This window comes from Metopolophium dirhodum, chromosome 1 (genome assembly GCF_019925205.1).
Source record: "Metopolophium dirhodum isolate CAU chromosome 1, ASM1992520v1, whole genome shotgun sequence".
In the NCBI taxonomy this organism is placed as follows: Eukaryota; Metazoa; Arthropoda; class Insecta; order Hemiptera; family Aphididae; genus Metopolophium; species Metopolophium dirhodum.
In genome coordinates this window covers 44,760,093-44,786,869 of record NC_083560.1, presented here as the reverse complement: position 1 = coordinate 44,786,869, position 26,777 = coordinate 44,760,093, and the positions used below count along the sequence as shown (strand labels likewise).

Sequence of the window (26,777 nt, the reverse complement as noted above, 5' to 3'; positions counted from 1 at the left end):
TGAACTGGTACCCTATATACTGACCCTATATAAAAAACTGAATGGCTTCCGATAAAAAAAAATCGTTTTACTCTCTCGAATTACTTCTTACGCCCAAGTAATTAATTGCTTTTATTTGAATCTAGCTGATATATCCTATACAAATACTTTTATAATATGCTTATAATTTCTGTCATTTCATACTTGTTTTTTGCCTTGAATTGTAAAACCTCCAAAGCACCTTACTCCCGGTAAAATCTGTTTTGTGACGTCTATTTTTATATCTGGTGTTATTTCTAACGTCGTTAACTATAAACCTATAACTATAATTTCGCATATTTCCAAAATATTTTATCCCATAACTTATTAGCATATAAAATGCAGCATCAATCGTGTCCTTATTAATTCTCAGCATGGACTAAGGAAAGGTAAATCTACCGTAACTAAAATCCTCTCATATATCCTTGAATGAATTGAATCTGGTTATCAATTAAAAATTTTATTTTTTTAGTCGGGAATTGGACATCATTATCATAAGTTAAAAAAAAATATATACTTTTAAACATTAACTTGGGAACTTGGAGGTTGTCAAAAAAATTAAGCATTATCCATTGAATGGCTTAAATTATACTATATAGGCAGAAAACATAGTAGCTGATGTTGTTGCATCTTGCGTAATTAAAGTGGTTCCAAATGTTTCTCAAAGTAGAGTAGGCATCTTGGTCTTTTAATGTTCTCCCTATTTATTAGCTTTCTCTCTCAGGAGCACACCCGGGACAAAATATTTTCTTTTCGCTGATGAGATCAAAATCTATTTTAAGATTGAGTCACCGAGACTGGATCTGTTGTTCTATGAATTAAATTTATTTTATTTCTGGTAGATCGTTTCTAACATACTTAATATTTGAAAAAATGTATTAAATCACATTGTCTAGATCGCACATATTCTTTTTAATTGAACTTACTCCATAGCTTTTCACTTTTTCATATAACTCAAATAAAATACCATTGTACGAATCCTTTATAAGTCTTCTATATAATTTCGTCAACGCATTGACACCATAGTAACTCTTCTCTCAAAGTTCTTGGATTCGTCAAGCGTAACACAAAGTTTTTCACCTCAAATAATTGTAATAGTTTTCTGTACTCACCTTTGAGTGGTAAATTCTTGAGTTTGAAGTAGTGGTGTGGCATACCTCGCAAAATACAAATTTAGACTGTTGGATGTACAAAGTCGGGTCTTCTACTTTTTAGTATTTAAATTCGATTTTAATATGCTTTACCATGTGCGATTAACTGCGAATTTTTATCCACCCTTCTTTAGTGCTTTTTAAATGCTACATATTTCCTTCATTCTGTCTAATTTAAAGTTCCAATTTTTGCCACATAAAACTTATTTCAGTTTTATGTCTCACAAACTACAATTTACGGTTGTAATCACTCAATACGGTAAGTAAGTACGAAGTAGGTACTGGTGAAAAACGAAGGAGTAACAGAAAACAATTGTGAAGCGCCAAAGAAAATTATTCAACCAATACTAGTTGACAATCGATTGAATGGAATTAAAAGTAAAATACAGGTAAGATATGGCAATTAGTATATTTCTAAACAAAATTCTCAGGTTATATATTAGACACCAATAGAACCGCGATAGAATAATCAATATTTCTACAATTCTATCAAATGTTTAAATATAATATATGCTCAACGAAGCGCAGAATTGAATTTAACTACTAATCTATCCTAGAAAATCTAGCTCAATCCTTTAAAAACTGACATCTAAATATCACCGCACTTAAACAGATCTATTAGAAATTCAAAATTTTATTTACATTAAATTAAACGGCATTAACGAACCTAATTAGTTATTATAGTAATAACTTTAGAAATTATAAATCAAAAACAAGCTGAAAATATTTAAACACAATTATTTCGCCATTCAAAGAAAAAATATCAGCATAATGGAATTTGTAAAAACTGTATTTAATCACAATGAATATCAATTGTAAATTTAGGTAATTTAGTTTTTAGATTCTGAGCGGAGCGAAGAATGTGTTGATTTTACAATGATGTGTGATTTTTTTTTCTGTCTGTTATCAATATTTTGGGTAGTAAAAATGCTCCAATTTTCGAGATTAATATCTTTTCTGATAGAAAAGTGAATCTAATTGGTACTTTTGCGAAGTAAAATAAATTGAAAATTCTAAGTAGTTTTATAAAAATTCAAAAAAAACAAGAAAATCTGAAAAAAGGTAATTTTTACTAAAAACCAATTATTGAAAAATTCGATTTTATTTTTTTGGTTATCTCAAAACTTAATAACCATAGAAACTTGAATTTTTTACCAAATATTTATATTAGCATTTTCCATAAAAGGTAACATTTTCGAAATATCTTTACTTTTTCTAAGCTAGTTATAGACTTGTGAAATATTTCGAATTTTGTAATTTTGCTTTATAAATTATTATCGATAAAAACTTTTTCTCATTGTAAAAAAGCTTGTGAATGCTAGGTTCCTTGTAAGTTTCATTAATGTAAGTTCAAAAATATTAAATATGCAAAGACTCAATTATTTTTATACGCGTTTAAAGTTCAAATTTTAACAACATATCGAACATTTTTAAACTTTTTTTTCATTTAGAAATTCATAAAAGTTTTACATTTTCAATCCTAATTGATTTCCCATGCACGTGGTCCAGTTGGTTAGACCACATTTCCGTCACCGGACCATTTACGAGGTCCATTGCCACGAACTGTTATTCATTACCGGAACGTCACTTACAATGGATTTCCTAGCGTGGTTTTGGCGTTTTCTCCGATTTTTTTCTGGAGGCTCAATGGTTTTCACCGGAAAACTCCACGCTCTGGAGGTTTGGGGTGACCAAAGTTTTTCTCCAGAGGATTACCGTTCTCACTATCTTTCTCCGAGTCATTTCTTGTAATTTATGGTTCCTGTACCAGAACTTTACTCACTGCCCAAATAGAACTCCCTTGCAAACCCCCTTTTGGAATTCTTGGCCAACAAGAACCCGGTGGTCCAGCTAGTTGTTTTAACATTTCCCGAATCTGACTTTCTTTTTGGACATACATACACTATTTTAGTGACCATGACTACCATATGCCCTGAATCCTGACCCCGAAGATATTCATTGCTTCGGATTCGGAACCTATGATTTTCCAGCACTTATAGTTTTTCTTTTATCCAACCATTTTAATATTGATGGTACACTGGTGCTCATTACCGTCTTCTTCGATTTACGGCCTTGCTACTATCCAGAACAGGGGAAGGAAAAAAAAATGAGATAAATGGGTCAGCCAGTAATATGGGTTGTTTTTGAGTTTCTGGGAGTTGAGAATTACCCAAACATCTGTTAATACGGACAACACCGTCATGATGAAGGAACGGTATCAGTCTGAAAAATACACATGACCTCTGAGTCATTTGTAGTTTGGAAAACGACTGGCATTGAGCCATATTGTGATCAACGATGACCAATGATTCATCCAACTCCACCTGACCGAAAAATCATGTGAATAGCATTGTTTCTGGTAATGACCTGTAAACCGACAAATCCAAGACATGACTTGTAACATTCTTGTGAAATTGGAAAAATGGGAATGCTAATCTGAACTAGGGATGCCTAATTTTTAAAATAATGGTCCCAAAAAAATTGATTCTGTAAAAAATTGATTCGCGATTCGAGGTTATGGATTCCAGAATTCCACATAATATATATTTTATATTATAAAAAACCAGTAGTATACAGTTGCGTATTATGCGTAGGAAATGTTTTTATCGATAAATATTTGTATTTATTGTATATGAATTGGCACATCTATTAATTTACCATTCTTAGGTAAGTTGTTTACATTTGTATATCCACAGAACGATTGTTTTTTTCTCCCCGTTAATTACACCATGCGCAAGTGGGATCGTCCCGCTCAGAACACCCTGATTTTACCGTGTCACACATCACGCGGAGATTACACACTCGTTGTCACCTATTTGCACCTCACACAAAAATATTTACTGTTTGGAATTTTACAGGTAGTTTTCGAAATTTTTGTCCACAAATTCTCTCCTTGCACGAAGTTGTTACCGTATTTTAAAAGTAGTTTGCACAAATAGTTGTACATTTGTAAGACGTCAAGATCACACGCGGATGCGATGTCCTCTTAAGGGAGGTGGTTGTGGTGGTAGCAATATTTCAGTGGTAGATCACAGTTGCGATTTTGTGTAAAACCTTCCTTTAGATTCAACACTGTGAGTGGTTTTACGGCCTGGTTCTAAGTGTCTTGAGTATCTATAGTCGTCGAATAGCTCTTGTGATGACCCCACTATATATGCTCTTATAATTATGAGAGGTGGTTGTAGTGGTGGAAATGTGGTAAGAGGATTGTTTTGAATCATGAATCCCACAATATCTAAAAAATTAAACCAAATAGAAAATATATATTATTATATAGTAAATGGTAAGTAATAAAATATATGCATGTGTCATATACATTAACGGTATACCGTTAATTTTTTATTTAAGGAAAATAATTTATTATTAAAAATATTTATTACTTTATTAGTAATTCTTCCATCAAAATATCAAGCATACGCCATTGGATACTGGCCACCCCTGCATATTGTTAATAAATTTAAACTTAAATTTTATACATAAATACTGACACAATATAATATATTATATTCAAAGTTTATATGCAAAATACTTTTTACCTTCATTATCACTATAGTACTATAGTACTACCATTGCTACCGAAAATAAGTTTTTCTTTTTTAGTTTAGGCAAATTTTTCTTCACTGAATACTTTTCTTTACAAATCACTTCTAGATTTTTCTATTAAACATAGTATACATTCAATTAATGTTTGTAATTATTTGTAATTATTTGGATAACATAAATAAAACTAAAGTTATCAGTTTGAGAACATAAGGATTTTTTTTGTTTTTTTTTCATTTAATTATTAAAAAATATTGGTTCCTTCTTACATTATCCTTTATATAATAATACCTATAAAATATATGAATGCTCAGATAGATGATATTACAATATTATTATATTGCTATAAAAGAAATGTATTTTGCTAATAGTAAAATAATGGGTTGAGTTAATTTTTTCCGAAAACATCAAATTATAAAATGTTATTATGTGTTAAGTAAAAGTTGTACAAGTAAATTTGAACGTAAAATGTCTAAGGAATTTATAGTTATTATATTCGTTTTTATTATAATTCAAGTTTGTTATGTAATAGTAACTAATGTGTGATGAGAACTTGTATAGCACTTCATTATAATGTCGGAGAAAATATTAAATGATTTTTGGTAATTTTAAAAGTACCGATGTACTTTATTTAAGTATTTTATTCACAGGAACTCAGTGGCATAGCCGTAACTGGTGACCGGTCAAAATATCTTCGTAAAAATATCTCCGACAAAATATCTCTAGTCAAAAATATCTCCAGTACAAAATATTTCCTGTTAAAAATATCTCTAATTGAAATATCTCCCATGAAAAAATTGTAATATTTATGTTATTATTATTACAAGTACAAACTAAATATTATTATATTAAAATCGACTGTATTTATAATATAGTGAGTTTTACGCGTTTTAATGTAATTAATAAATTAATTAATCGATTTTAATATAATAATTTAGTTTGTACTTGTAATAATAATTACATAAATATTAAAATTTTTTTTATTATATTTTATTATATTAGTTATTTACTCAATTTATTTAATTTTTGTTTAATTTTATTACATTACTCAATCGTCCACAACCTTAAATTGTGATTTCATATATATTTTGTACTGGAGATATTTTTGATTAGAAATATTTTGACCTGTAACCACTGTAACTAGGGGCGAACTTGGAGAGGGATAAGCCCCCCTAACATTTATTTTAACTCCCCTGTCATAATTCCTATTCTCCTACTAACGGTAGCTACATTAACATTTTTAATTTAAAATAGATATAATTTTAAAATTTGGTGTGGTTTTTACATACATATAAGTTGTAAATAAGGTAAATGGTAAACCCAAAAATAGTCTTCACCCAGGAAAATAAACTCAGAATTTTATTTTTGTAATATTATATCGATTAATATTAATAGTGATGCGAATAACGACTCGCATTTATTCATTTAATTGTATTATCATTTAACAATCACCAGGGTAATTTAAAACGTCTAAGGAGTAAGTATTGTTCAAAAATCCATTTTTTGAAATTTATATAAAAAAATGCATTTATCACTTTCTGTCCCAATAAGTCCTGCATCTAATGAATGAACATTTTTAGGATCAGATATTCGGATATAATAATTTATAAGAGCAACTATATTATGTACCCAATCGATTCTCTAAGTAGTCTATATCTGTAGCTATTGGAAATTTGAAACATTTAAAAAATTGCCAATAATGATTAATGAGTAATGACGCTTACGAGTATTTGGAAAAAAGTATATTTTATTAAAACAATAACATTGTAACATTTAATTAACTTTTTAATATTTAGGTAAAATTACTGTACCCTTCTACTTGAACACATTTTCAAGGCCCTGGCCTAAATACGCTACTGCGGAAATTACATTTAAATACATACTATTATACTATAGTGAAAAGTATATGGTTCGCGTGGTGCCACTGTGTACTTTATGTGGTTACATATTATAAAGTGGTTTGTGTGATGACACGCGCCACGGTTTGCCCATTCCTGATAAATAGTATGTTGCTATATTATATATTATTATCAAAATGGTTGAGAAACACGAGTCTAATAATTATTGATATTAATATATAATGAATTTTATGTTAATTCACGTATTTAATAATAATCCATATAGTATAGTTTTAATTCAAATTCATATATTTGGCCAATTTATTTATTATTTACTTTAAAAAAACTATGGTAGGTATAAGGCATCGTATATTATCATTTATCTACTATTAACTATAGTGCGATGAATCATAATCTATATAATATATAAAAGACAAAACATGTTTTCGTCTGACTAGGTCCTTATTATTCCTAAACCGTTCATCGGATTGCGATGCAATTTGGTACAGAGATAGATTAGACATTGGGAAAGAAGACACCCGGGGATGTTCTTAAACAAGGATTTTGTGATTATTCTTATTATTCTTATTTTTGTTTATAAATGGTTGTTATTGGTTTTAATAATAATTTGTATGTGATAAGCCGGTCTATTTTGGTCTCGGTGGACCTATTTTTCAAAAATTATTTGATACTTTAGAGCAGTTAAGAAACCTTTAACTGTGTTCTTGTGAAATTCGAGGTTCTACGATTAAAGTGGACATAAAAAAGCTATTATTCCTAACCATAAGCCCCCGTGTTCATATGCTGATGGAAGTAGTGCGTTGCAATCAATTTCAGTGCCATGTTGTAGCAATACGTGAGTTTTTGGTCCTATAAAGTATGTTTTATTATAATATCGTACCGGCAATTCATTGTAGCAAGTATTTTGTCGTTCAACTTGAACGTCAACAGGAGTGCATCTAAATAAATATATAACTTTCCTCCTGTCATCGCACTGTAGCGATTTCATAAGCAAACTCCGACAAACTGTGTGAAGCCATCGATAGTTTTTGTTTTAAAATATTCCTATCCAGGACTATTCAATTTTGAATGCTAATTTGAATTCACTAGTCTCTTTTCTAGGTCTTATGAAATAAACTTATTAATGTTTTTGTCTCATTGGCCTTTTAAAGTACATATTGGTTTTGAGAAATTAAGTAAATTTAGATTCATCGACATTGTTGTATGGTGTTGTCCAAGGACCAGTTTAATATGACGGACAATAATTTAATAAGTTTTACGCCCGAAAAAAATTATGTGTTGGCAACCTAAAAGAAACCGCGATGATTGATAATGTTATGGGCAATCTATGTTGCTTTATAATAGATCGCATACCTCAATAATTAAGGGGACGTGATACACGCATGTGTTGTCTTTGTCTTACAAGTGCGTGACATGGTACATTTTACTGCTCAGCAGAACACGTGTAGCTCCGTTAGTTTAAAATTTAGAGTGAATGTCAAATTTCTGTAATGTTCAACGCCATGGCCTTTTTATTTTAAAGCGAGTTATGATTATTTTAAGATGTACAAATAATTTACAGTTTTAAAATACTCATAACTCGCTTTAAAAGTAAAATATAATAAAAATCTGGCATGAGGTTGCCTAGATAATAATCTTAACTTAAGATTTTATAAGAGGTCAATTCACTTTAATTTCCTTTTAAATAAACGGAGCTACACGTGTGGGTAAAATTTGCTATGTTACGCACTTGTAAGACGGAGACAAAACATGCAGGTATTATTCACGTCCTCTTAAAATAAATTGCATAGTTACGTAAAAAATATTTTATTTAATATTATATTTTTGGAGCGATTAAAAATGATAGGATATCTACGATTATACTGAAATTCAAATCAAGATTGCACAGTGTCACTTAATGAATACTTCAAGTACCATAATATATCTAAAGTTTTTCTTTTAAGTGCATGCACATAATACATAATACATACCTTTAGATTATGTTAGCTACATAATCCACACTCTTAATTGAAGATTGAAGCATTTTGTCAACTATACAATATAATTTATGTTGTCATAGTTCATACCCAAATAACATACCTTCTAGGCATGGCATAATTAAGGGAGAACCTCAGAACATAATTTACGAACTAGCTTTCAGTAGAATTAAAAATAAATATTACATATTTACACACTTAGTTGAATATTCTTTTCAATTCTCGCGGTAGTTACTCGAATTAAATACCTCTGAGCAACATTTTATAATTTATATTAATAATTGGTAAATTAATATCTATTTTTCATTATTTTTGTTTTTAGATTAATTAATGGAATTATCGAGTTTGACAAAAAAATTGCACCACTTTCATCACATTTGTTGATCCCTCGACGTTCATGGAAAAAAATACAATGGTCTACGATTTTTATTTCATTATTTGCATACTTTATTGGATTTAAAATTGTACAGTTATATTTTGGTCCCATGCAGATTATAAGTATTGAATTACTGATACACCATGTATTATTCACTATACCTTTTATTATGGATTATGTAGTTGTGATATCTTCGTGTTTCTTTCTTCAAAATATGTATGTCAGATTCCAGACGTTAAACGATCTTTGGAAATGTCTACCTGCCGACTTAGTCCCCGTCTCCGACCAATGGACACACATCGAAATTGTGGTTTTAATGGAAAACACGCGGTTGTTACACGCTGAACTCTGCAATTTGTTAAACATGTTTACTCTAGGTTACGGTCCAATGCTTTTGGGTTTCTTCATATTCAGCTTTATCAATATGATCTGCAGTATTTATTTAGTTCTCATTTTTGGTGCAATATACAAGCCAGATGTAATTAAAAACATATTAACGCTGGCAATGTACGTACAAAGCGTCACGTTTTTGATGTCTATTATCACATTCGTTTCATTCATAAACGAGAAGGTAACTCAAACTCAGCCATTTCGCCATCATATTTTCTACAACTTTTACCTTTATTCATATTCTAATATTTATCTTCAATGCTTCATTCAAAAACTTAGATTCTATACCAGATTAAGTATAAAAAATAATACTAAAAAATACTCAAAATAAACTAAAGTTATAACACTTAGGTAAGCTAAACTAATGTCCTGTGGTAATTAGTACTAAATTTGTTTTCCTAAAGAGATAGCAATAAATATTAACATAACCTACCTATCTATATTATAAGTGCACTTTATGATTCTATGGTTTATTGTTTTACTTAAATGAGCTGTGAAGTAGGAATAGAGTACCTACATATTTTAGATTCTGAGCGGAGCAATGAATGTATAGATTTTACAATAATGTGTTTTTTTTTTATTTTTTATTTTTTTTTTTATTTTCGTGTCTTTCACCACCGTTTGGAGCAGCAAAACTGCTTTGATTTTCTTCAACACAGTATTTTGTTCGATGGGAAAGTGAATCTAGTTGGTGCATTCGGCAGGTCAAATTTTAAAATATTCAATAGTTTTCAAAAGCGCCGGGAAAAACAATATACAAATTAAGGAAAAGCGGGAATTTTTACACAAAATCGATTTTGGTTTTTGATGTAACTATAAAACAAACGAACGTATGTACATGCAATTTTCACTGGTCGTTTATATTTGTATTTTCTATACACGATAAAATCAAAATATTTTGTTTTGTTTTGTTTTGAACTGTTTAGGAACATTTTCTGTTACCAATTGTATTAGTCTTTTTTTCTATGAATATCAATAAATCTTTATTTTTTGGGTAAAAAAGCTTGACGATTTAATACAAAGCTCTTACTATATATTGTTACAAGGATATTTGAAAAATATTAAAAATCCTTAGTCACAGTTTTTATTTATACGCATTTAAAGTTCAAATCTTGACAAAATACGGAAAAATCACAAAAATTAGCAAATTATTTTGAGTTGAGAATTCGTAAAAAATTTTATTTTTAAATCTAAGATTTGGAAATGTAAAACAAGATTCCTCATAAGTTTATCTACCTTTCTCAAAAAAAAAAAATGTCTACAAGCAAATCAATTTTATGAGCGTTTGAAATTCATATTTTTACAATATTGGATATTTACTCGATTTCTCATGTAGCGGTTTTGTTATTTTATTGTTATTCAAAAACGAATAACTGTAGATACATGAACATTTTACTGAAAGTTTATATTTTCATTGGCTATACTTCAATAAAATTGTATTTGTTGGATAAAAAAGCGTGAAATTTCAATACAAGGCTCCTCATATATTGTTAAATAGCAGTTGAAAAATAATTAAAGGCACAATTTTTTTTAACAGCATTTAAAGTTCGAATTTTGACAAAATGTACCTATTAAATTTAAAATTTAATGATTATTCTGTAGTTAAACATTTATAAAATGTTCAAATTTTATAGCTAAGGATTGTACATTGAAAACAAGATCCATGTTAATATGATACAAATAAACTACTTTATTCATAATAATATCATCAAATAATATACTTAGTAATATCATAGGATGACTGACCAGAATCGCTCAGAATCGCTCAGAATCGTTTTCTTATACAATGATATAATATTATCATTTAGTTCAAATATAACACCATCCATTACAGTGACCCACTTGTAACCTACTATACATTAGAGCGGCACCCACATAGATTAGTTTTCCATCTGTAGTCAGAATAAAAATATTATTAGTAATATGTGATAAAAATCTTATTAGGATCGTATAATAAAACTGTAGGAATCTGCATACCAGTACGGGTAGGTACCTAAGTATATTATATTATTTTCTGTAAACAACTATTATAATGCCATATAGTATATCTAGTAAAAAAAACTATTAATTTAAATAAATAAATTTTTAACCAGATCATAGTCATGTATTTTAAAACTAAACATATTTGTACAGAGATTGGAGATTATATCATATCTACGATTATACCGAATTTCAAATTTGCACTTGGACATAAAACGACAAGTAAAATATATATTTTGTGTTTTGTATTATTATTTATAACTTATTAGTTTTCATTTTATTACAGTAATTATTTCATAATTATTAATATTTTTTATTCAGATTAAAATGTTTATGAATCAAATATCAGTTTGCCATTCGGACCAAATTTCGGCATTTGGATTTTTTGATATAAATTTAAATCTCGTTACATCTGTAAGTATTCTTTATTTTTTGATCTCCAATCATATAATAAGAATTGTATATTTCTATTTCGTTTGATGTATAATCGTTGTTTACCTAATTGAACCACTGTTTCTTAATCTATTTATCTTCATGGAATATTTTCCGTAATAATATTATATTTGACCTACACTATTGAGTTACGAAAATCTGATGGATTCATTGATCTGATCATTAGATTCTAATGTGTTAATATACAAAAATGTGTGACAAATGTCTTTTTTAATATGTTCTTTGTTTTTTGGTCTGTATTAGTGTATACTATACTTAATTTCTAATTTTGTTTGTTTGTTTACAGGTACTTGTATTATTGATTAGTGGAACTATCACAATGATACAAATGAAAGATCACCCAATGATATTGAAACTAAACAATGACACATATTCTTTTTTTCAAACATTTGTGATCAGAAAATAGTAAATACAATCAAGTGAATATTATATATCAGTTTATCTCCGTAGTACCTAGTTTTTAAAATATTGAAATATAATTATTTGTAAAATTATTCAGTATAACAATATTATTCATCGTATACCATAATTTAAAGAGGGGAGAAATATTAAATACATAATCAAATATTTTCGGTTTATAAATTAAATATGAATCATCACTAAATATGTTAGGTTGAACTAAATAGGTTGATTAATATATTTCTTAATTAGATCAACTCTGAGATTTTTATCATATGATCAATGCAATTAAGACCTAAAATATCTACGTTATATTATACCAAACAAAACAATTATTTCCATATCCACAAGCAGTAGGATGTTTATTGTTTTTACCTCAAGTTACGACACCAAGTCTGCAGATATTGTATAATATTCAGTTTATTATGCAAGTCATTTCTCCATGTTAATCTTTTAGAGACTCAAAAGAACCTTAGATTAACGAATTAAACGTAACACCAAGACAACAATTAACTATAGTTTATACTTTCCTAAAATTATAATACTAATATTTTTAATTTATAGTGACATGGAGTGTGTTGTGAATGCAGATACCTACGTAGATCACCATCGGGCATAAATAATTCATACAAGATGGACCAGATAACAATTAACAGACATACATACTGACAAAGCCACTTCTAAAATATCGTTCTAAAAAGCTTCGATAAGCAATAGTGCTAGACAAATTAAATATTATTTTGTAATTTTAAATACATTATTAATCAAGGAGTTGTATTGAAAATGCAATTAATAATTTATAATATAGAATAAAATAACCCTATAACTGTAAACCTACATACATTAGTAGTATACTAGTATACACCTATCATTTAAAGTTTTACTTTAATTGCCAAGGTTATACTTATCTTCGTATTTGACCAGTTACTGTTTTTTTTTTATAGGTAACCAAATGTATTCTTAAATATTACGGTAAATACAGTTATTTTTCACTTCAGTGTTATTATTTTTACTCTATTTTAGCAAACGATAATCCTCCTCCACAATAGGCATTTTTCAAAAATTGGATTGAATCCCATGCACTGTAAAAATGTTAATTTGGTAAGTCATTAAAATGCATTTTCCTTGATTCTTTTAGCTGTTAATTTAAGATAGTTGACTAATTTTTCTCATTCAGAAATATCGAGTGTAAGGTTTTTTTCAAAACTAAAAAACAAAGAAAATATATTATATTTACTTCAAATTATTGTTTTTATACACTCATTAGTATTTTATAGTAAATAATTATGTTATTTATTTTAAATTTTGTTGATCCACTTTTCTGTATAGTTTAGAAAGTCTAAAATGTAGCATTATAATTTAATGTAGGTATGTTATTATGTAATATGTTGAACACTAAATTATTTTTTTATTTTGGCTTTTAATTCGCAAATAACCAGTGTTAGATTGGAGCGTTTGACACAAAAATAAATAAGTAAAATACTCGGGTACATGGAGAGATGGTACATACAGTTTGTTATAGTATTACAAAATTTGTATAAGTTCTGTTAATGCGTTGTCGATAATTACCCCCAGTATTCATGATATAATAACTATATATGATGCACACATCCGGCGACACACTCCTCACCCGGTGACCATCACTCTGACAAAAAATGGACCTGGTCTTTCGCCGTTTTTAAATTTCTCATTATGATAATATTTTCAAAACCAATAAAAAATTGTAAAAGGCCGTCACCATATTTGCGCAACATAATACAGAAATTGGTTCATTGCCATCATACCTAGTTTATTATAATATATAATAAACTTGCAGGAAGAAAGGTAACCACAATGTCTCTATCAGGTGTATAGGTGGGGTTCCACTTTGAGTCCATAATGATGGTAATGTTCCCGGTAGCTTCTCACATCACCCATCTAACATCTTCTTCACAGTCAAAAAACTGATTCCCTGTAGGGATACTTATACAGCCAAGGAGTGAGGACTCTCATCATCCAGTCTTCTTGGTAACCATTGATTGTACCATTTGTAATAATCTGAAATCTTCTATGAATAACTTTATACAAGAGTTTCATTCATTAAATCGTCATCAGACTCTTCCAAAAATTCCCTAAAAACACTTTCATCATTAATTTTCATCACTAATTTTCATATCCGTGGAACCTTCTGGATTATTGGTTCAGAATAAAAATTCAAATGTTCATGCATTACAAGAAATAGCACGTATGATTGTGTTGTTGGTATGCACTTACATATATTTTAATCAATACGGGACAGAATTTCATATACTTTGAATAATAAGTATTGTTCAATTTTGGAATGCCATTGTCGCAGCCAGGCTATCAATAATATTAATGATCAAGTATATATTTATAATGTACTCAAAAGTAAAAATCAATCTAGGACATAGTTGTACATTGATACATACATTTTAATTTACAAATAATTAAGTTTAATAATATTTTATGATTACCAAAGAATCCATTATGATATTTTAAGTAAAAATTAACTATGACCGTATTTATAATTAATATTGATTCATAATATTATAATAGCCATTTTTTGTATTTAATATTTAATAACATTTGAATAAGGAACCTCTTCATTTCTTCGAGTTAAGGAATTATAATTTTATGATAAATAATAAATATTAATAATGTCTTATCATTCCAAGTATACAAAACCCTTTTGTACAGATACAGTTTACAAGCCATTGAGTTCTGTGAATACAATTAATCTTGAAATAAATAAAGATGGTATAATAATGAATTTATTTCAGCCAATGAACATAAAATCTCCAGAACTATCTTGGTACCTATTGTAATGAAATGTTATATAACTTAAATTATACATATGCTATTCCAAGAGTCATTATAATAGCTAAGAATCTATGAAATACACAAATAACAGATATTGCCAATATAATTGAAAATATTGCCTTATGTACTAGCCAAGCACGACGAGCTTTAAGCTTGTGCACGCTTTGTCTTGTACATAGATTTAAACTGTTCTTCAATTTTATTATTTTTAAATAGTTTAGGATCTATTTTTCCAAGTATTAGAAACATTGTTTCATGTATAAACAAAATGCAAAGTGCACAAATTTAATATATTGTGAAAAAGTGAATAAAATTAAAAAAAAATTGATTATAACATTAAATATAACATCAAATAAACAAACATAACAATATATTAATATAATAAACAAAAAAAAAAAATAAAACCTGCAAATCATATAACATGCCGGTATATAAAAATATATTATAAAAAAACAACTGATATCCCAACAAAAACACTTCGTACTAACTCCGTGTTAAGAATTACTAAGTCAAAAAAACTGTTAGGACTAAAATGCATTGAATATATTTATCATGTAAATAGTCTTCTTAGAAAGTTATTATAGAAGTTCCGATTGCTCAAAAATATGTTAGATATTAAAACTCTTAGAGTTATCTATTTAGCTCTTGTGCAATCAGTTTTCTCGTACGGTATTTCAATATGGAGATGTACGTACTCCACACGTCATATTAATTTTACGTAAGGAAGTATTATTTACGTAAAAAAAAAAGAAATAATTGTTAGGTTAGGGGCCCTTAGTATTACAAACATTAGAATAAAGCTTGAATTAAAGTAGATTTATTGCTTGCATTATATTAGAATAGTATAAGAATTATTTTACATTAAATAATTATTTTAGTTGTAAAAGTAGTTAGATTAGAATAAGTCAAGAAAATTATTATAATAAAATATTAGGTATAACAAATTTGTAGATTGTAACAGGTATAACAGTTACTTATGTAGAATAAGCAGTTGAATATTTTATTTTCAGGATAATTAATTGACGAAATATTAATTGTATGATATATATTAAGTTAGAATAAAAATATAATACGTAAATAGGTACTATATATGGATTAAAGTAAAATAAAAATAATTTAATTAAATATAATATTCATTAAAGTAGATTAAATGTACGCTATTAAGATAAATTAAATATATACGAATTAAGTCGCTTAAATTAGGTTACATGACGTGACAACTTTTTCATATAAGTTGTCCCCCTCGTTTAGTCAACGTTTAATTGAATAAAAATCAGCGCGTAAGAAATAGGTAGATATAATGACAATCGAACAGTATTGAAATACGATAACACTAATTCAGGGGTATTAAATATGGTATATATATAGAATGGGGAATAGAATTAAAATACATTTCCTTTCGTAAATCTTGGTAACTAATAAATTAAAATAAGCAATTTAGAATAATGAACCAACCTGAGGTCAACAATATTTAACAAGGAACTAATTAGTTAACTAACCATTATTTTATATAATTTATGACACCTTATTACGAGTGAAATAAATGTAAACTTAATAACAATAATTATTAAAACATTGTCGTATTATGACAACCAACTAACAAAAAAAAATAAATATATGTGATAAGTTTTTTTTTGTATTATGTAATATACGTATTAATGTATAACTAACCAACATAATAAACAAAAAAAAAATATATATATATTGTAAATTGTTTCGATGTTCTAAACAATAAATTGTACACGACCAGGTTATGCTATCAAATGTAAACACTGTATCTATCAAACATAATGTGCAAAAACTTATTAATGTAACAGAAACTATATAACAAATATTATTGTAATGAAAATTGTAAAATGAAAACTATTGTAACGAAATTATAAAACATAAATTATTGTAATGAAAATCAACTAAAATTGTAAATCATACTGATGTAATGAAATTCATCAACATTGTTAACACATAATAACTTAATATTGTAACCATGTATACGATGTAATTGAAATTAACTAAATTGTTAACACATTGCATAAACTTGTAAATTCGATGGTGTTTTGAAAAGATTTCTGTCTTTTAGAGGCATAAATCCTTTTTCTAAGGGGGGAGGTGCTACGTACGGGAACTCTCTACTCCGTTCCTACACATATAGTTAGAATATACGAATATCTAATGTACTAGGATAATACAGAGTGTCAGGTTGGGATGATGTCAGCGTAGTGCACAAGACCCTGGGATAGCAACATTATAATTGTTAGCAACAGAGTCAGCATCCACCAACGGCCAGATGATAGAACCCGAGCCGGTAAGAATATCTGTGGGAACTCCGCGACGCGCAATAGATTCTATGAATTAGATCTTGGCACTGTGACAACATGGCCGTGGGTATACGCACTTATTACAACGATACCCCGCATTAGAGATGTGAGTGGAGTAAATTTACCAGGTAATTTTTTACCGGTAAAAAAATTTACCGTAAATTTTACCAATTTTTTTTTACCGGTAAATTATTTTTTACCAAAAAAAAATGTTGTGTGACCTCTCTAATCAAATGAAATCGAAAACGCCTAGTCTAAATTGTAAAGAGATATATTTTTTATCAAATGTTAACAATACAATAATGAATAAAGTACTAATCACGGTTTAAGATAAATCTTAATATAGGTAATAAACAGGTTGGACCAAAGTAGGTAAACCGAAAAAGGAACTTCTGTGATATTATCATTTGTAATATTTATAATTTATATACTTGTTATTGTTTATATAGTTTGTTATATACTATAAAATCAATATTCTGCCACCCCTAATATATATTAGAACATTAAATATCAGTAGGTAATTAGGAAAGATTTTATAGGGAGATACCAAGAATGCAGATAATGTGATATTGATAATATACTATTATCAATACAAAAGTTAAGTCTAAATATAAATGTTTTGACTTAAAAAGAAATAAAGGTAATGTGAATTTTGATAGTTTAGTTTAGTTTAAATTATTTATTAATTGTAATATGAATAATTCAATATTCATATTTCATAAAATGTACTAATTACTAATGTCTAATACAGAACAATAGATATTTTAGATTCATTTTTTAAATTTTTTGTTAATTATTGTTATTATTAGAAAGAACTAGATTTAACAAGTAGGTATACAACATTAGTACCTAATACGAATCGTATTTAGTATTTACTAATGTCTAATAGTAAAAAATAACAATGGCTCTAAGATTTAGCTATTTTACCATTTTTACAACATTATTGGTAAATTTACCGTAAAATTTACCGGTAAATTTACCGATATTTTTTTTACGTAAATTCTCCATCTCTACCCCGCATCGACCAAAGGCACATCTGCAACCCAGAGTCATAGGTCAGTGTTCGCACTACGAAATAGTCAACCATCTAATTATGGAAGGCCCCATGGTTTGTGAGAATCACCGACACAGTCCGCCAGGGATCTAGTAAAGGGAGGTGATAGGACTATATAGGAGCTCCTGTACCTCTTCGCTTCTGGTAAATCACCATTATCTCGTTTGGACTTAGTTTATTTTCATTAACGGCGTATTTTGGACTTAAAGAGTATTCGAGCAATCGCTTATTGCCTAAGACACCAGTGATTGTCGTTAATTCGAATAGCTAATCCGTATAAATTAACTTGTCTTTGTTTACAATTTTTAATAAACAACTCTATTTGTTGATCATTTGACGCTCCTACCATCAACCCATCCTGTCCCCTTCTCCTGTAAGTTGGGTGCACGCAACAAGTCTGTATAGTTATAGTCTGTGTATTTATACAGTTATATATATATATAAATTAATGTTTGTGGGTAGATTGGACCTCTGGGAAGAAGATAGGTTAATTTACAAAGGGTTAAATTTGTTTTTTTTTATTCATCGGATTTTAGTATGGTTAGGTTAGAATAGGATTTTGTATAAATTTATTATATTAATAATATTATATTATATTAATCCACTGTAGGTGGAATAAGGTAAAAACGACAAACTTGGTATAACTTTAATACTTTAGAATTATACACTATATATAATCATACACTTACGCACAAACAGCACGGAGTTCGCGATCTACCACAGGTAGATTGCCTACCTGATAATGTACTGTTGTATACTCAATCAGAATTTTTATTCCGGGCAACGGAAAAGTTAAGATAAATTTTGAACACCATACACCGAATATTAAATAACGAATTGAACAAAGTTTGAATCATATAGAGTTGATACATTTAACGGGCAACGAAGTGCTCGGGATCAGCTTGTATAACATATATTATATTACATATCTTAAAAATGTTCGTAAAATTGTTCAATAATTTTGATAAATACATGTAATAATATATTAATTGAAAATATTTCCATACGGCTGTTGTCATAACGTTATTAAAAGCATACATAAATAATTAAAATTTATTATATATATTTTTAAGTATAAATAGATATTTTAATAAATATATTTGACCATATTATACATATATAATAATACAATATGAATATCTTATTTTTCTATGAAAAACGAAGAAAAAATAAAAAAAAAAATCTATAATTAATACCTTGCACAAAAAGAGTCAAAATATTTATACAAATATAACATATTGTTAAGAAAATTATGATGTTTATGTATTTTGGAGAAAATATCAAAGTTATTCGGTTATTCGTTGTTACTATTGAAATAAAAAAATAGATAATATATATTATTCACTTAATTTTAATTTCTGGTACGTAACTTCTGAAATAAGGAATAAGTGTCATTATTTAATTTCAATATCATTGGGTGATCTTTCATCTGTATTAAAGTGATTATTCCACTAATCAATAATACCAGTATCTGTGAACATTCAAAACAAATTATAAACTAAGTATATTCTGTAACAAACCAAAAACCCAAAAATGTAGAATAAATATTAAATACAACCGATTTTTGTCTATTAACACATTACAATCTAATGATCTGATCAGTGATTATAAATAGGTGTACCGTGGCGTACCAGTGTAGGTCATAATATTATATTGCTATGGTGAATATAATGTGAAGATAAAATGATTAAGAACTAGTGGATAAAAAACGGTATATCAGACGAAAAACAATCAAATAGTTCTAATAAGTCAAGTAAACAAAAAAAAAAGAGTACTTACAGATGTAACGAGATTTAAATTGATATCAAAAAACCCAAATGCCGAAATTTGGTCCGAAGCACAAACTGATATTTGATTCATAAACATTTTGATCTGATTAATAAAATAAAGAAATAAAGAATCATATCGCTCTTATATTAAGTCTATCGTAAAAATAGAAATAAATAAAATATATTTTACCTGTCGTTTTATGTCAAAGTGTAAATTTGAAATTCGATATAATCTTAGACATGATATCATTTTCAATCGCTGAAAAAATAATTAAAAACAATTTATTTTGTTGTATTGTTACTCCATGACATTAGTTATTTAAAGAATATAATATATTTACTGGAAAAATCATATTCTTACAGTCTATGCAAAGCTAATTAGATTTGTATAATCTAAAAATTATTAATTTTTTCTTTGACTACAGAGGAAAACTCAATTTAACGATAATAATTATATAATATATAAAATAAAATAAAATAAATAAATATGTACGTACATCAAATACATTAAAATAAATATCAATAAATTTATCCACAAATTAATAAATAAAAAGGTGGATAAGTGGATGTCGCTCTGCTGTACGGTAGGTTACAAGTGGGTCACTGTAATGGATGGTGTTAAATTTGAATTCAATGATATAATATCATTGTATAAGAAAAACGATTCTGAGCGAAAACGGTCAGTCAGCATATGATTATACCAAGTATATATTTTGATGATATTATTGTGAATAAAGTAATTTATATATAACCTATTTACGTGGAGCCTTGTTTTAAATTTTCAATCCTTAGCCATAAAAGTTAAAAATTTATAAATTTATAAATTTTATAAATGTTGTCAAAATTTGAACTTTAAATGCTTAATTGTGCATATGTATTTTTAATATTTTTCAACTGCTATTAGAACGATATATCAGGAGCCTTATATTCAATTTTCACGCTTTTTTACCCAACAAATAAAAATTTATTGATATTTATGGAAAAAAAACTAAAAAAATTGAAAACTGACAATGTCCGTAAACAGCTCAAAAAGAGTCAAAATATTTTCAAAATGTTGTGGTGTATAGAAAATGCTAATATAAACATTCAGTGAAATTTTCAAGTATCTACAGTCATTCGTTTTTTAATTACAATAAAATAAGAAAATTGTTACATGAGAAATCGAGTAAATATCAAATGTTGTAAAAATAAAAATTTCAGACGCTCATAAAAATTTAATTTAAGTTTCTTCTAGACATTTTTTTTTTTATAAAGGTAGACAAACTTATGAGTAATCTTATATTACATTTTCAAATCTTAGATTTAAAAAGAAAAATTTTTATGAATTCTCATCAAAATAATTTGCTATTTTTCGTGATTTTTCCGTATTTTGTCAAAATTTGAACTTTAAATGCTTATAATTAAAAACTGTGACTAAGGATTTTTAATTTTTTTCATCTGCCTTTGAAACAATTACCTAGGAGCCTTCTATTAAATTTTCAAGCTTTTTTAATCAACAGATAAAATTTTATTGATATTTATAGAAAAAAAAACTAAAAAAATTGAAAACTGACAATGGCCGTAAACAGCTCAAAAAGAGTCAACATATTTTGTAAATTTTATGGTGTATAGAAAATGCTAATATAAACATTCAGTCAAAATTTCATGTCCCTATGGTCATTTGTTTTAGAGTTACACCAAAAACCAAAATCGATTTTCTCAAAAACAGATTTTGCGTAAAAATTCCCGTTTTTCCTTAATTTTTCTTTTGTTTTTCACGTCACTTGTGAAAATTACTGGGAAATTTTTACTTTTGACCCCCCAAAGTACCAACTAGATTCACTTTCCTATCAGAAAAGTTACTATTGAAGAAAATCCAGGCACTTTTACTGTCCTAAAAGGTGATGACAGACACAAAAATAAAAAAAAAATAAAAAAATAAAAAAAAAACACACATCATTGTAGAATCAATACATTCATCGCTTCGCTCAGAATCTAAAAAAAAATTAGTAGATATACAGTGTGATCACGATAAGCGGAAACACTCAATAAATATGTGCAGGCTTTATATATTTCAATCCTGCTTTTTTGGCTAACTAATGAACATTAATATTCACATTGTTGGAATATTAAATTTGCTCTTATGTCTAATGGAAGGTCATCTAACATGTTTGGGAGCTCATTTAGTAAAAAATCATTATATCGTCTTCCATTAAGTGTGCCATCGTAGAGGTAAGGCCCTAATAATAGTTTACTATTTATTAAACCACATGGTTCCCCACACAGTATGTTTTTTTTAAACATTTTTTGAACTACTCCATATGAAATGTTTATTTGACTACTAACATAACGAATAAAAGACCTAGGATTTGCTCTAACGTAAGCTAGTATTTGTACCTCAACATCTTCTTCAATAGCATTTCCTTCTTTTGGTTGATGGTTCATAATTCGTTTGGAAAAAGAACCGGTGTCTCTTAAAATGTTTTCCAGTTTATAAAAGAAACTATGTAATGGATGCTGCCTATCTGAATTTATAAATAAGAAATAGCATTCATTTGAAGTAAATAAATTATTGAGATAGAATATATTTATTTTTAATTTAATTTACTTCGCATTTATTCATGATAACAGATCTTATAATACATAAGTCTTATAAATGACTGAGTTTTTTTAAAGTTAGTGTGTTTAGCACATTTTTTAACTTAGAAAAGAAATTCAACCACTAAAATTCATTAAAAAATACACAAAAAAATAATTTGTCGTAAAAATAAGTCATGCCATTTAAAAAAAAAAATCATTGTGTGCATGCCCAAAATTAAGTGTCACAAAAATAGTCTAATTATTTATAAATGTGTATATTAATGTTTATTAGTTAGCCAAAAAAGCAGGATTGAAATATATGAAGCCTGCACATAGTTATTGAGTGTTTCCACTTATCGTGAACACACTGTATAGTAGAATAATTATATTATTATGTGAAATTTTACTATTGAAGATGTTGGTCCATTTAAATCGAAAAAATTTAAATAGTTAATAAAATAATTTTCTTTATTTAAATAAAATATATTATACTATAGAGTACAATAATTTACATTAAATGTAAAATGAAAGTTAATTTAAGTGAACAGTTTTCATAATTCAAATGATTCATATTTATAAATTGCTATATCTATGGGAAGACTAATTTAATATTACCACAAGACATTACTTAAATAAATTAAGCGTTTATTGTTTGAGTATTTTTTAAACTTAATCTAATAAAGGAAGTAAGCATTTAAAAAAAATAATTTTTAAGCATCGTATGAATTTAAAATCAAAATATTAATAATAGCAATAAATAAAGAAAACATTAGGGTAATTAAGCTGAATAACCATTTGATTTACCTTCTCATTAATGAATGATACAAGAATGACAATAGATATCAAAAATGTTACAATTTGTACGTGGACCAGTAGCGCTACTATTTGTAAAGAATGATTGTTTGAATGTACGCTGGATAATAATATATGGCTAAAATTTATATATATACTTAAAATCATATTGATAAAACTGAATATAAACAAACTCAAAAGCATTGGGCCGTAACCTAGAGTAAACATTTTCAACAAATCGCAAAGTTCAGCGTGTAACAGCCGCATGTTTTCCATAAAAACCACAATTTTGATGTGTGTCCATTGGTCGGAGATGGGGACTAAGTCGGCAGGTAGACATTTCCAAAGATCGTTTAACGTCTGGAATCTGACATACATATTTTGAAGAAAGAAACATGACGATATCGTCACTACATAATCCATGACAAATGGTGCAGTGAATAATACATGGTGTATTAAGAATGTAATGCTTCTCATTTGAAGGGAACAGAAATAAATCTGTAAGCATTTAAATCCAATAAAGTATGTGAACAATGAAATTAAAATCGTATTCCAATGTGTTTTTGTCCATGAACGCTGTGGGATTAGCAAATTTGTTGAATGTAGTGTAATTTTTCGATCAAACTCAATGATTCCATTAATACATCTAAAAACAAAAATAATAAATAACAATTAATGTTGTGTACCAATTATGATAATAATAGTTTATGTCGCATTTCAGTCGTCTTATTTGAGTCTATTCCCCGATCGTTGTAAAAATACCCATCTAACAGAGTGTAATATATCATATTTCTACTACTGAATACTAATTTTCAGTTACCCTGGCTCACCTATGTCAGAATTTTCCGCAAGAAATATACTATCCCAACAAAAGCACTTCGTCGAACTCCGTGTAAAAAATTCTAAATCAAAAAAAACTGGTCATCTTCAGCGTTATAAAGATGTGATTCCATTAATAATTGCTAAACACACTAACTTTAAAAAAAACTCAGGCATTTATAAGTCTTATGTATTATAAGATATGTTATCATGAATAAATGTGAAGTAAATTAAATTAAAAATAAATATATTCTATTTCAATAATTTATTTACTTTGCGAGACTTTATTTTGAAAAAAAACACATCTGTTCGTAACTGGAGAATTTAACAAATTTCCAAGACATCTTGTAAAAAGGTATTAATTGTTAATTTATAAATAAAATAAATTCTCACTTAATGCTTAAGTCTTATAAATTACTGTTTTTTTTTTAAAATTTAGTGTACTTAGCAATTATTAATGATATCACATCTTTATAATGTTGAAGCAGTTTTTTATACGGGGTTCAACAAAGTGTTTTTGTTGAGATATCAGTAGTTTTTTTATAACATATTTTTATATACCGGCATGTTTGTTTATTATAATATTATATTATTATATTTGTTTATTTGATGTTATATTCAATGTTATAATCAATTTTTTTTTAAAATCATATTCACTTTTTTACAATATATTTGTGCACTTTACATTTTGTTAGAAAATGAGGTGCTAAACTATTTAAAAATAATAAAATTTAAGAACAGTTGAAATCTATTTACAAAACAAAGTGTGCCCAAGCTTATAGCTCGATCGTGCTTGGCTAGTACATAAGGCAACATTTTCAATTATATTGGCAATATATGTTATTTGTGTATTTAATAGATTCTTAGCTATTATAATGTCTCTTGGAATAGCATATGTATAATTTAAGTTACATAACATTTCATTACAATACCAATATGGTTCTGGTGATTTTATGTTCATCAGCTGAAATAAATTCATTATTATACCATCTTCATTTATTTCAAGTTTAATTGTATTCACAGAACTCAATGGCTTGTAAACTGTATCTGTGCAAAATGGTTCTGTATACTTGGAATGATAAGACATTATTAATATTTATTATTTATCATAAAATTATAATTCCTTAACTCGAAGAAATGAAGAGGTTTCTTATTCAAATATTATTAATGTATTAAATACAAAAAAAATGTCTATTATAATATTACGAATCAATATTAATTATAAATACGATTATAGTTAATTTTTACTTAAAATATCATAATGGATTCTTTGGTAATCATAAAATATTATTAAACTTAATTATTTGCAAATTAAAATATATGTATCAATGTACAACTATGTCCTAGATTGATTTTTATTTTTGAATGTATTATAAATATATACTTGATCATTAATATTGTTGATAGCCTGGCTGCGACAATGGCATTCCAAAATTGAACAATACTTATAATTCGAAGTATATGAAATTCTGTCCCGTATTCATTAAAATATATGTAAGTGCATACCAACAACACAATCATACGTGCTATTTCTAGTAATGCATGAAAATTTGAATTTTTATTCTGAACCAATAATCCAGAAGGTTCCACGGTATATGAAATATCAATTAACCCCATACACTTGGATACAAATAAAATGGGTCTTACGGTTATGTGGAATTCAGTGATCATTTTTATAAAGTCCGTACCAAAACTGAAATTTAAATTTAAAATACACATTGTTAGCAACAAAATAATAAGTGTCATTCAAATTAATGTCCAACATCATTATTTATTTATTAACTTGCTGATTGTCAAAAGCAAAATCAATCAATTATTTATTCATCGTCGTTGGAAAACATATAACTAGGAATTTAAATTTATTAAAAACGTTTTAAATGAAATAATGTCTATTCCGCAGAAATAATAATTTAATTATCAATACATAGGTAATAGGTAGAGAATAGGTAACGATGTGACGATTAGCTGTGTGTTACCATTACGTAACAGATGTCTAAAAATGATATATACACCGTAGATTACGCGCCTTAATATGTATTGGTATCAAACAAAATTATTCTATTCAATATTAAAACAATGCGAATAAGAGAGATCACAAATACATATTGAGGCGCGTAATCTACGGTGAATATATCATTTTTAGAAATTTGAATGTCACTTATTCCGTTAGCGTAGGAATGCAATGTGTCTGATAACATTGTGGTGTAATGTTGAATTAAACCTTGCAGTATAACGTGTTATCAAGTCTTAAAAATTGGTTAAAATGATGTTTAGTATAAGGTTTATAAATTTTTATTAAAATACAATTTAATGATTATTAAATGGTATGGTTAGTTAAATGTTTGATGTTGTGTTTTTTAGTTTTAATTAATGTTCTATTTAAGGTTTATATGTTTATTGGGAAGGTATCCTTAAATAAAAACGTGTATACTTTAAATTTATATTACAAAAATGTTAGAGGCCTTAGATCAAAATTATTCAATATACATTCAATCTTTATTTTATGA

The 26,777-nt window shown here is 27.4% G+C and overlaps 2 protein-coding genes across 2 annotated transcripts; one reads left to right on the top strand and one right to left on the bottom strand.

The window, feature by feature from the left end:
* Window positions 1-8,855: 8,855 nt before the first annotated feature.
* Window positions 8,856-13,057, top strand: LOC132939380 (uncharacterized; the record flags this gene model as incomplete). Its single annotated transcript, XM_061006518.1, has 5 exons — window positions 8,856-9,491; window positions 11,444-11,512; window positions 11,612-11,704; window positions 12,030-12,148; window positions 12,707-13,057. Coding segments are annotated over 5 exons (972 nt in total), but the record flags the coding sequence as incomplete, so codon positions are not given.
* Window positions 13,058-19,675: 6,618 nt separating this feature from the next.
* LOC132932794 (uncharacterized) lies at window positions 19,676-25,941 on the bottom strand. The gene is made up of 5 exons (XM_060999156.1): window positions 25,655-25,941; window positions 23,464-24,097; window positions 20,291-20,359; window positions 20,111-20,203; window positions 19,676-19,802 (listed from the first exon to the last, which is right to left on the bottom strand). The coding sequence occupies exons 1-5, from the start codon at window positions 25,939-25,941 to the stop codon at window positions 19,683-19,685; spliced, it is 1,203 nt and encodes a 400-aa protein (XP_060855139.1). The 3' UTR covers window positions 19,676-19,682.
* Window positions 25,942-26,777: the final 836 nt, after the last annotated feature.